Raw genomic sequence first — 13,135 nt, forward strand, 5'->3', positions numbered from 1 at the left:
TTCAGTAGCAGTATGCACAAAATGTCTCTGTCTTAAATATATTGATAATGGGTTGAGTGCAGAGGACTCTTGTATTTGACTATATATATATATATATATATATATATATATATATATATATATATATATATATATATATATATATATATATATATATATATATATATATATATATATATATATATATATTCGTGTTCCAAGGAGATATATATATATATATATAAATATATATATATATATATATATATATATATAGTTAGTTGTGATCCAAGGGAGGGGGGGAGAGAGAGAGAGAGAGAGAGAGAGAGATAGATAGATAGATAGATATATATATTTGAGCCCGACCTGACGGATCATATTGTCCCGTTAAACTTTATAACATTCATTAATATTAAATTGTTTTGTATTTACAGGAATCACAGATCCTAATAAGATGCCCTGTTTATTTTGTAAGGGCCCCTCTACTCTGACTCTGTTCTCTAGCCTATGATTAAATGCGGTATGCAGCAGACAAGTAAAGCTATGGTGTGTGTTACATCTGTTTAAAATACAGCTTGCTTATGACCTATGGCCATTCTAACTGGCATGAGGAGCCTAGAATAGGAACATGTTTAGTATAGTATAGTGCCTGTAATGTGGCTCTGGTGTTTGGTTTCAGAAGTATATGATATAATGGTGTCCTTATCACTTGATGTCCTGAATTACTCATGCAATGCACACCAGCAAGAAGCCAATGAGCATTTCTTTATTTCTGTATGAGTCAGCTCTTAGCTGCCAAAAACCGAAAATATGGAAAAAGTGTTGCTGTCAGCTTATGGAATTGGAAGTGGATATTTCACTATTTTCTATTTGTGTCCCAGCCTGTTGGGTCTATGCACTGTTCCCAAGCACTGCAGCTGCACTCTTAGCAGCAAGAAGAAATGGGAGCATTCAGCTCAGGTAAGTCAAGGACCAGAAGGGAGGAAATGTATAAGAGGAAATATCCAGCATCAAGGAGCTAGGTAAGCCTGACGGAAGATGCACTCATTTGCACAAATGGGAAAGAAACCTGTGCAGGTTAAGACAAGCGAATGATCAGTTTGATAGAAGCAAAGTTAAAAAAATCTAACCAATAACCAGTGTGGCCCGAGAGAAAAAGGCAAGTCTGACTGCTTGGCCCATGGTCTTTCCATAAATAAATTCCAGCACCCAAAGCCAGCAGTGTCTGTACCAGAGAAGTACAAGGAAAGACTAAGGTGAACCACTTAAAGCCAGAGAAGAACAACTATTTAAGGGGGGGGGGGGAGAAACAAGACACTTCTTCTATAAGCCACAATGAGGGATAGCCTATTTTTTAGTATAAAAGCAAGAGAAGGACAATGGAATTCTTTACTGTGTTCATTCATGGAGCCAGTCTGGGGATACCATACTGCTGTACAACAATCTTTGCATAAAACTTCTTTATTTGGTTGTAGAAGTGTCTCTGCCACTGCAAAGCTGCTTATTCATAGAAAGTCCCAAAAGGTGGAGAGTCCGTTGGAAAAAAGGGGGTAGGGGTGCAGTAAGAATGGTGTCTCCCTCTGCAGGAGACTGACCGGGAATCCGGAGTTGCTGAAGGTGTAGGTGGAGGGGCATGCGATGCATCTGCTGTTGTGTGAAGTGCATCCGGCGCAAAATCTTCTCTTCTAGCACCTGCCAAAGATAAAATAACCATCAGACCCAGTAAACAATTACCTGCTCTGCAGATTGATGTTGAACCAATTGTGGGTCATTTAAATGTCAAACTATAACTGTTCAGTTGCTCATTTCTTCTTTAAAGCAATGACTATTTCATGCTCTTTAAATCAATTACCAATTATTTTATCAATGCATTTGAAAATAAAAATGACTTCACGCATGAAACTGGATATTCCCCTATTAGTGCTTAATTTATTTAAATATTTTAGCACATTATATCTGGGGGGGGTATTAAAATCCTTTCCTAATCTGTATAATCACCTGATGCTGGCTTATTAGTGGGCAATCTAAATCGCTGTACACCTTCCAAACACTTTATTTCAGTTAGTTTTCAGATTAATCCATTACCATTTTTTAAAACTGAAATTTAAAGGATAAGTAAACCTTTAAAATAAGTGAATGTTAAATTGATGAGGGGTCTATTTTTGCAAACTTTTGCAAATATACATTTATTTATTTTAATTCCAAGACATTAAAGAGATACTGACAACAGAAAATAACCTTTTTTTTATATCTATAATAACATTATCTTTGAATGCTATTTATAATGTGGCCATAAAAGTATTTGCCTGATGCTTTTACATTACCCCATGTTCCTGTATGAGGGGGCTGCCATATTTGTGCAGCAGGAATCCATTAGCATTAGAAACTCTAACTGACAGGCTGAGAAGTTGGGAAAACAGTCAGGTTTAGGAACTTCAAGTAATAATTACTTATAAAAGCAGATCAGCAAAAAATGATCAACTTGACCGATATGTAAGTTTTGATGTCGATTTTGAAAAAAAAAATGTAAGTGTCAGTATCACTTTAAGGGATACGTGTACTGTTATTAATTAATTACAACAGCGCCACCTGCTGGTCAATTTCCAACCAATCTGACCACCAAGTAGTCAAGGAAGTTGTCAGGAGAGAGAAAGAGGCTGCTCTGATGTTCTTCTGCTTAGGAGAGATGCAAGAAAGGTTTCTAATTTTATTCCTAAGCAGAAGAACATCAGATCAGCCTCTTTCTTTCTACTGACAACTTCCTTGACTACTTGATGGTCAGACTGGTGGGAAAATGACCAGCAGGTGGCGATGTTGTAACAAAATCCATTCATATTAAAAGGACATGTATCCCTTAATATCTTGGAATCAAAAATAAATAATGAATGTACATTGCAAAAGTTTTAAGCATACCACTCTCATCAATTTGACATTAACACATTTTCAAGGTTTAATTATCTTTTAAAGTTTAATGTGTTTAACTTTGGCAGATCAGTGATCCAGGTGTAGATGCTGAACTGTTACAATCCACACCATTAGTTGGTTAGCATCTGCAGGGAATATTAGCAACTATTGAGCCTTTAATGAAATTCAGGGATTCTGCTCAGTAAGGACAAAGATAACAATTGTATCAACTAATGTATCAGTTTAGAACAGTTACAAATAAAAAGCAATTGAAAAGGGTCTTTATTTCTGGCACATTATCTATAACCAATTGAACTGAAAACAAGTGTTGAAAAGTGAACAATCCCTTAGGGCAGAGACACACACTCAGATTCGGCGAGATTTAGTCGCGTGGCGATAAATCACCTCTTCTTCGGGGCAACTAATCTCCCCGAACTGCCTCCCGCCGGCTAGAATCTAAATCACCGGCGGGATGGTATTCTGATTGCTTTGTTTTCCGAATTCGGCAGAAGTTTCCTCATGAGGCAACTTCGGAAAACAAAGCGCACCGATTGCCATCCCGCCAGCGATTTACATTCTAGTCGGCAGATTAGTCTCCCCAAAGAAGAGGAGATTTGTCGCTGGGCGACTAATCTCCCCGAATCTGAGTGTGTCTCTGCCCTTAAATGGGGAAAGCTACAGCTAGGAAGACCACTGAAGGGACATTCTATCACTGTACCAGGGAAAGACATTGCAGTTACAAAGATAGAGTGTTTTATAATAACATGGCTTTACCTGTGTACGGGGAAGTGCAATATCCACCGGAACATAAATATTCTCTCCCAGGACCGTCCCCACCCGGGCAGAGTATGTGTGGTCCCCGAGAATTCGGCAGAACATTAGTGTGCTGTGCACCAAGAGCTGGGCTTGGAAAACTGCAGAGAGAAGAAAGGAGAATTAAGACAGGTCTAGGAGGCAAGCTTGGTGGTCAGTATGAGTTTCTATTTATGTGAGCAGAGTCAATTCCTTACCTGCAGGTTAAAGGACCAGTAACATCAAAAAATCTTTTTAAAAAATTCGTTAGAATACAATGAAAAAAAAAACACCAGGACAAGTTAAACTTTTAAATTGCAAGATGCACAAAAGTGCAGATAACACCCAGTACTTGAACAACTATACACCGGTGAAATAATAACACTCGCCCCCGTCAACCACCGATACACAGCCGTTATTTAGAGCTCCCCCGCCACTCGGCGCTTCTGTCAGCACTATGTAAGTGCTCCTTACAGGTACCTGGTGACCATGGCGCCTCATTAATAGTATTTTCCTGTAGGGCACGGGCCCTTCTGGGGCGGAAACGGGGGTGATACGGTATCGGTGGTTGACGGGGGGGCGAGTGTTACTATATCACCAATGTATAGTTGTTCAAGTACTTTGGTGCATCTTCCCGAGTATCCGGCTCCTGTGTAAGACTAGACGGGTCACTGGTGGGCAGGAGCGCATGTGTTTCACAGGAAAACTACACTGCAGGAAGAGGCATATTCACGCTGAAGCCGTGGCTGTGGTGCGACTCTGCAATCTCCAGATTGACGGACCTGTTGGACAGGATACTGTGGGGGCTGCCGCTCGACATGCTGCTGCTGTCCGAACTCTATGTTGAACCACGTGGGCTGAGTGCAGGAGACATGGACTGGGGAGAAGAACAAACCCTGCTCCGCCAGCCAACGCTCCTACAGCTTCAGCCTCCTTCACACGCTGTCACTACAATAGCCAGGGAGGAGAAATCGAGCATCGCAGTATAGATGGTCGCCGTGTCGCCTTTTTTGTAGGGGACAGGAAGTCGAGTTTCAGTAAGTTATTCCTTAATAAAGGATTTGCAATTTAAAAGTTTAACTTGTCCTGGTGTTTTTTTTCATTGTATTCGAACGAATTTTTAAAAAAAAAATTTTGATGTTACTGGTCCTTTAAGGTTCTATCCACCAATAAGAAATTATGTGGCTCTCTGAGGCCTCACCCAATCTAAAGAATACAGGGTTATGGGAGATAGCACATAGTACAAGTTGATCCAGGGACTCGTCCGATTGCCATTTTGGAGTCAGAAAGGAATTTTTCCCCCTCTGAGGCAAATTGGAGAGGCTTCAGATGGGTTTTTTTGCCTTCCTCTGGATCAACTGGCAGTTAGGCAGATTAAAAAAAAAAAACTAAAAGGTTGAACTTGATCGACGCAAGTCTTTTCTCAACCTTACTTACTATGTTACTATGTAAAAGCCAACTAATAAACTAATAAGGGCCCCACGCTGCACTTCCGCCCTTTTATTTTTTCCAAAGACCCAATACTACCTCAGTCTTTTTGAACTGCTGAAGAGATTGCAGTGAGTTTGATACCAGCCTGTACTGGCTCCTAATGAAACCCACTCTCATAATGTCTCTTAGCATCAACATACCAGACATGGGCTGCATCTGTACTAGAGCACAGCCATCCGCAGAGTCTAGAACTTTATATCTGGTCAGTGTTCTCTTCACTTCTCTTCTTTCCAGGCTCCCTTTAGTTGGATCTGTGACTGGTACAACCTGTCACCAAACAGAATATCAGTCATTACTTAAAGGCCATATAGTAAATTCACTCTCTCTCTCTCCCAGTCAACATCCACCAGTAAATAGTACAGCAAAGTGAAACATGCATAATCTACCCGTGTTTATACGAGTTTCTTCCCACAGCCGAAAAATATTGTCTTATATTGAAACAAGGTGTGTTTGCATTCAGGACTGTAGAGTGTAAGCTTCAATGGAGCAGGGTCTCGTGTGAACAATGTCAAATCTAAAGCTGTAAAGCTCTGTGGAATATGCTGGCGGTATATTATACATACTGAATATATATATATATCTATATATATATTATTTCAGCAACTGCACTCTTAATTATGGATTGTGACGATATTTACAGGTGCAGGGTCATATCAACATGTAGAAATTTCCCAAAAGGACCCGCAATTTGCAATCTGTTGCAAATTAAATTGGTATTTTTGTAAGCATCTGTACACACAACAAAAACAATTTAATTTCCAACAGATTGCAGTTTGGGAAATTTATATAAATGTAGGGGATCAGACAAATCCTTCCCCTGTTTTTCTGTCTGTGACATCATTCAGCCCACTTACACGCTGGAGAGCCATCTGATTGGCTGGGCGTCCCAGTGCATCCTTGGGAGAGAGTGTCTGACTTTGGAGCCATATGTACAGAGTCTCCAACAGAGTTTAACAGGGGTTCTATGCTGCATCATCCAGCCAGAACTAGTTTTTGTGAAACTGTCCAAGAGTAACTGCTGCTTCTCTAGAAGTACAGAGAGAGCCCATTCTGTTCCCAAAGCTGCCAAAGATTCAGGAGGTGAAAGGTGCCACTGGAGAGATTGATCCTGCTGCAGAGCTGCCTGTAATCTCCAGTGTGACTGCCTCTGAGAGCACCCCAGTGATTTAGCCACCCAAGGGAGGATACATGTGTGGGGCCCCAATTTGAGGACAGGTGTTGTGCATTTACCTGCTACGTGGGAGCGGCTGCTAAGTTCTAAAGGGAGAGGTACTTTTGGGAAAGGCAGAGCCACCTGGGGGTATAAGAGCTCTTGGGAAGGGACATTCCATTAGAACTGAACTGTGTGGTTATTATCCCCTTCCAGAGGATTGGGACTTTGATAATAAAAAGGACTGTGTTTGAGAAACAGTCAGGTACCTAATAGTGAGTTAGGTAGGTCCCACATGTCCCAAGTGCAGGAGTGTATTGTGTATTAGATTGCCCAAGTTTTTTCTCTGCGGTTTTATATAAAGTTTATATTTGTTTCATTTGCAAACTGTGTGCTTTATTTTTCCTAGTAGAACCCCCTGAGGTGTGCTCCTCAATGTTCCCTCGGTGGAGGCACTGCGCTGTAAATCCCAGTTCTTTTCGTACGCAAAAGGGACCCAGGTCCCTGGATTGCCAAGGGTTTATTGCTATTTAAAGAGACAGTAACCAAATTAGGGTTATATATGGGAGAATTATTTTTAAAGATCCATTCTATCTTTAAAAACAAAACTGTTAGCTAAGCATAAAGAGCTGACCTTATTCCTGGTGCTCATGACAGTGGCATACTGGGCACCACACATACTCTGTGAATCAAGTTAAGAGACAGAAAAAGGTGCCACACACATGCAAGTGAATGCTGGGAAAGCGGGGGGAGGGGTTTCAGATCTTTAGTGCCATTAATCTGCCATACCTTTGCTAGCAAATAGTTAGATGACATGAGCACATCCATACAGTTAATGATCCTGCTATGTAAGTTGTTCTTAAACTTATTTTAATTAATCTTACCATTCGGCAGTCTCCAATTTGTTCCAGTTTCAGTGCGGCTTTCATTTCTCCCTCTGCTGGATTAGGAACCCCTGCCATCACTGCACTAATAGAGACCGTGCATGTTACAGATAAGCAAACATGACAACAAACACTGCTTCCTGTTGCAAATACATTTACAGATTTAAACTGAACTGTGCAACAACTGTGAATAATAGACTGTGTGTGTGTGTGTTTTACCAGCACAATCAGTAGGCACGGACTATCCAGCACAAAGGGTAAGTGCTCCCTACAGTTTTTCCCGGCCATAAACTCACCAGTAAGTCGCTGTCGGCTTCTGATCTTTACGACAAAGCGCATAATAATCCTCAAGTTTCTTTGTGGTCATGTAACATGTAGAGAGAAGGACCAGACCTGAACTCTCCCTGTACAGAAAATATTGGAAGAGAGGGTTACGGTTCTCATTATAATCGGAGAACGGTCTTTAAAGGGACAGTTCAGCGTAAAAATAAAAACTGTGTAAATAGATAGGCCGTGCAAAATAAAAAAAAATCCTAATAAAGTTAGTTAGCCAAAAATGTAATGTATAAAAAAAGGCTGGAGTGACTGGATGTGTAACATAATAGCCAGAACACTGCTTCCTGCTTTTCAGCTCTCTAACTCTGAGTTAGTCAGTGACTTTAAGGGGGGCCACATGGGACATAACGGTTCAGTGAGTTTGCAATTGTTCCTTAGCACGCAACTCAGATTCAAAGCAAACAGTTATGACCCATGTGGCCCCCATCAAGTCACTGATTGGTTACTGCCTGGTAACAAATCAATGGAAACCAAGAGAGCTGAAAAGCAGGAAGTAGTGTTCTGGCTATTATGTTAGACATCCAGTCATTCCAGCCTTTATACATTACATTTTTAGCTAACTAACTATATTAGAAACATTTTTTATTTTGCTCAGCCTATTTACACAGTTTTTATTTTTATATTGAACAATTCCTTTAAGATAGTCACAACCACATCGGTAGCTGCCCCAGTGGAACTTAAAATGTAAAATATCTACAATGCACACACACTAGGGTAAGCAACCAAACTACCGGTATGTTTTATTGGATTTTATGTGGGAGAAAACAAAAGCACTTGGAGGAAACAAATATACACACTGGACCAATATATAAACTCCATGCAGATGATGCATGTATCAAAATTAGAATCAAACTCAGGACCCCAAGCCCTGCATGACAGCAAGCAAGGCTAACCAATGGCACACTGTGCTTCTCATTTCTGCACAGTGTCAGACAGGGGGCCCCCCCTCTAGGGCCCACACCCACAACCACCCCCAAGGAGATCAGGAAGTAGTGTAGGTGTCTCAGGCAGCCATTGGAAGAGGGTCTGGGCTGTCAGGGTTTTTTTTTTTTCAGGTGTCCCGCCTGCCCAGTCCAACCCTACTTCTGTATCTATAATGAGGGTGGTTATGTTACTGCTGATTCTATGTCAGTGAAGCATTCATTTCACTAGAAGGAGAGCGAAGCTGTAGAACTGCAGTAAGCACAGGAAGATCATTTCCAGTGCTATATTGATTCACTTACACAGAGAAGAGTAATCAGCAGAATATGTAAACCAAATGCTCTGCCACCCACTCAAACTGCCATATTAGGGTACATTCCTACCACCCACCATATCCTTACTTTGGTGCTGCTTTCACTATATGTAGGTCACTGCCGAGTCCCAAGTGCAGCTGCAGCTCTGCTAGTAGAGCCAACACAGACAACTCCTCCTGCTCCTTCCCTGAAATGACAGATATAGGCAAAAACAGTGTGCATTGTACCCAACCGGCGCTCCAAAATAAAGCTCAACAACAGAATAGGAGCTTTTACCTGTAATGGACAAACCCTGGGGTTTATTTATAGCCACAAATGGATCTGAAAGACAAAAAGTTGCAAATGCCATTATAATAGAGGCAGAGCTGATCCTTGCAACATATAATTTAGTCAGTCGGTTTATTATACAACATTTATTTACCTACAGTGGTAAAAATGGCTGCAATTAATTCCTCATGTAGCTTCACTGAGATTTGGGGTAATGTAATAAAAGGTGCAAAGTTTTCTACAGGTCATAATCTGCAGCAACCAATCAGCAGCCATTTCAGCTACGATCTAGTTGCTAGGGTCCAATGGATCCTGGTCCTGAGCATTCTGGATGACAGGTCCCATACCTGTATAACTACTGCTGTATGAGAGGATTACAGTATAGTGTATCTATGTGTCAGAGCAGGAATCCCCAAGCTTTTAAACCCGTGAGTAACATTCAGAAGTAAAAGGAGTTAGGGAGCAACGCTAGCATGAAAAATGTTCTTGGGGTGCCAAATAAGTGCTGACATTGGATTTGTTAGTCCTTATGTGGATTGTCAACCTACATTGAGACTCTGTTTGGCAGTGCACCTGGTTTTTTATGCAACCAAAATTTGTCTCCAAACCTGGACTTGAAAAATAATCACCTGCTTTGAGGTCACTGAGAGCAACATCCATGGGGTTGGAGAGCAACATGTTGCTCACGAGTTACTGGTTGGGGATCACTACATTAAAGTATAAGAGTGTTGGGATATTGGGGTCCCACAGTCAAAAATCATAGGCGGAATAAAACATTCATGTACTGAGGCATTAGTATCTGAGAGTTGGGGCATGCAAGGTCATGCAGCTGGGATGGTCAAATATGCAGCCACTTATACCCTAAAAGGGGGCAAAATTGCAGGAGAAGTGGGTTATTCTTCCACTGTATAGAGCACTCGTAAGGCCCCATCTAGAATATGCCGTACAGTTTTGGTCTCCATCACTCAAACGGGACATTATTCCTTTATGTATAAATATATAAGGGGAGTGGCGTAACTAGAGTGTGCTGAGCCCCCCTGCATCAGAGGGGCCTGACGCACTCCGATCCCCAACCTCCCACCCACTTTGCGTCCCACCTCCCCCCAGCCCACATCCCACCCAACTTGCTTCCCACTACAGGTAAGAGAGTAGCAGGGGAGACGAGGGTTTTCTATTAGCTATAGTGGAAGCAGACCCCATAGTCTGGGCCCCCCTGTTCCTCGTGACTGCAGGGTCTGCTTCCTCTTTAGTTACGCCACTGCATATAATAATCTCTTGAATGCTTTATTTACCAGGAGGTCCTTCCAGCAGACACGAAGGATCCCTTTATATTAGAAGAAAGTAGGTTCTATCTGAATATTCAGAAGGGGTTTGTTACAGTGAGAGCTGTGAAGATGTGGAATTCTCCCCCTGAATCAATGGTACAGGCTGATACATTAGATAGCTTTAAAGGAGAACTAACTTCCCCCCACCCCAGTAACAAAAGGGGCTTCTTTTCGACTGATGACATTACGGAGGGGCAATGGCAGGCAGTTAAGGGGGACTTTTGTTAATGGGGGGGTAGTTCTCCTTTAAGAAAGGATGTTGGACGGTGTCTGCATTTTCTGAGCATGGGAAATGATTGTTTCTATATAATACAATGTGAGAACAGCAAGTAGCTGAATTGGCAGAAACAAAGATTTTCAAGTATATTTTTACCAGATTCCAATACCTTTACAATACACCACATTTTCCAGTAGTTGTTGGCAGATTCCCTCTCTTGTCATTTTCTCCACAACAGTAACACCAGGATCCCGCAAGATGCTGACTCTGCTGGACTGCGGCTCAGAGCGTCGTTTTCTCTCCTTATCTTTCATATCAAGCTGCGCGCGATACCTTAGAATAGAAACGGAATGACCGCGGGTATAAATAACCAGACAAGTAGGGTTGCCACCTTTTCTGGAAAAGAATACCGCCCTTCCTATATATTTATATTTACTGCGCATGCGCTGAATCTCACGAAGTGAAATCGGAAAACTTCGTGACATTCGGCGCATGCGCAGTAGATCCGTACCGGAAAAATGCTCCTACTGCGCATGCGCCAAAAACGCTGGTCAAAGCAGGAAGGTGACGGCTTGGGAGAAGATGGCGTCTGTGAATTCCGTGGACAGGACCTGCGCAGAGGGGTGAATAACAAGTTAGGGGCATTTGCCCGGGGGGAAAAGGTAGGCCAGGGGGGAGGAGGGAGGGGAGGCAACACAGGGGAGGGGGGAGGGATTTTTGCGCTCAGGGGGGTTTCCTTCTCCTTTAAGAATGTTGTAATTGCACTATTAACGTCTGGACAGGGTCGTGGAAGGAAAAGCTTAACGTAAAGGCAATTTTTTGTCTAAAAACTCCCTGTGCCTTTCCCAACCCCCCCCCCTTCTTTTTTTAACTACCCTAGACATGCCAGGTGACCCAGATTAGTATGGCAGCTCCAACTCACACCTATACAGATATATAAGGCCCAATTTGAAATGTGAACTATGCCAGGAAAAAACAAAGGCAAAGTAAACCCTACTTATAACAATGTATTTCCCCAGTTCTGCTGCTGCTGCTTTTTGTGCCACACATCAGGTTATGATCACAAGAGGCTGAACTTCGTGTGGTTGGTTTTGTTCTAATGAGTTTAGAATCCCAAAGTAAAACGAAGCCCAAACACGTATCCAGGCCTGGGGGTCATTATAAGCGACTTACCAGGGGACTGTGCTGCTGCTGCTGACATTAGAGAAGTGACAGGAGGAGGCCCGGCTATAAAACTGACCCGACCTACAGCAAAGCAGCGCCATCTCCGCAGGGTTCCGATAACGTTCAACCAAGTGTCTCAGTCCGGGAGCATCACCATCACAAAACACAAGGAAACGGGGACTAGGAATCACATTGGAAGTCAGGGCGCCGCCATGTTTCCTGGCACATGCGCAGTGTCGCATAAACGCTAAGGCAGTCTGGGAAATGTAGTTTTACACCGCATTTGTCTTGGTCTGGTGCGGTTATAGAGTCTTATGTTTTGTAATTATGTTCCCAAATGTATGGTCCCTGCACAATAGGTCCTCATCATTGCGGTACTGGGGGGTTTCAACTCATAGGGCCCTTTCTTATGCCGATTTCATCTTTAAAACATTTAGGCGCCCGTTTACTAAAGCGCATTAAAAATATTCGCCCAATATATTTAGGATGTTAAAGAATGGCCAATTCTAAGCAACTTTTTAATTGTTCTTTTTTTTTTTTCTTTTAGTTTTTTTTAAATCTTTGCCTTTTTCTTCTGACTCTTTCCAGCTTTCAAATGGGGGTCTAGGGTTGCCACCTGTCTGGATTTTACAGCCCGGTATTCAGAAGAGCTGCTAGGGTTGCCACCTTTCCGTGGCCCATGATCCAGGCAGGGGGTGGGGCCATGATGACAGAGGGGCAGGCCAGTGACATTGCGGGCTGACCAAGGCCGTCATGGGGCTTACCTTAAATTGTTACAATTGTTTCTTTGCTTATCTTAAATTGTTGCAATTGTTTCTTTGCTTATCTTAAATTGTTACAAAAGTGTCTAAGTGCATCTGCCACGTAGTCTGGATTCTCTCCAAAAGCCAATGAAGTTTTAGAAACATTGTTTCTGTAGGGACCTATAGGATATCCTATCCCTATAGAGTTAATCCCCTACCTTTTGTATATAGTTCTCTTTTCCCTTGTTATTGGGCCAAGGCCTTCTAACTGGTAAAGTGTAACACCCTCACCTATTGGACAAAGAGTGTAATGACACTCCCCTGCCACACAGCTATATAGTGTTGTGCAGGGAGTGTCCTCTTCCTCTTTGGCTCCTGGTGCTGCTGCTAGGTGAATCCCCACTGAGCCTGGGATCACCATAGGCCCCAGTTAGCATTTACCCCAGAGGGACCTGACACCTTTGGTGCTAAGTCGGGGACCAGGTAACCCCGTGAACGAGGACCAGCTAATATAGTAAGATCTTGTTATAGACTCTCTAGGAGAGTGAGACAGAGAGGTATAGCAGAAAGAGCAGTTGTCGCTCCAACGAGGATTGTAGTAGGGAGTAGCTTCCCACAAGGCCTGTTTGCCTTTAGAGCAGGGAACTC

General features: G+C 42.4%; 1 protein-coding gene across 1 annotated transcript; it reads right to left on the minus strand.

Moving 5' to 3' along the window:
• Positions 1-1,424: 1,424 nt before the first annotated feature.
• On the minus strand, positions 1,425-12,008 carry rpusd3.S (RNA pseudouridine synthase D3 S homeolog). The gene is made up of 9 exons (XM_018261436.2): positions 11,754-12,008; positions 10,750-10,913; positions 9,048-9,092; positions 8,859-8,958; positions 7,497-7,604; positions 7,201-7,285; positions 5,307-5,433; positions 3,658-3,797; positions 1,425-1,671 (listed from the first exon to the last, which is right to left on the minus strand). The coding sequence occupies exons 1-9, from the start codon at positions 11,984-11,986 to the stop codon at positions 1,441-1,443; spliced, it is 1,233 nt and encodes a 410-aa protein (XP_018116925.1). The 5' UTR covers positions 11,987-12,008; the 3' UTR covers positions 1,425-1,440.
• Between the last annotated feature and the right edge of the window lie 1,127 nt (positions 12,009-13,135).

This window comes from Xenopus laevis, chromosome 4S (genome assembly GCF_017654675.1).
Source record: "Xenopus laevis strain J_2021 chromosome 4S, Xenopus_laevis_v10.1, whole genome shotgun sequence".
Classification (NCBI taxonomy): domain Eukaryota; kingdom Metazoa; phylum Chordata; class Amphibia; order Anura; family Pipidae; genus Xenopus; species Xenopus laevis.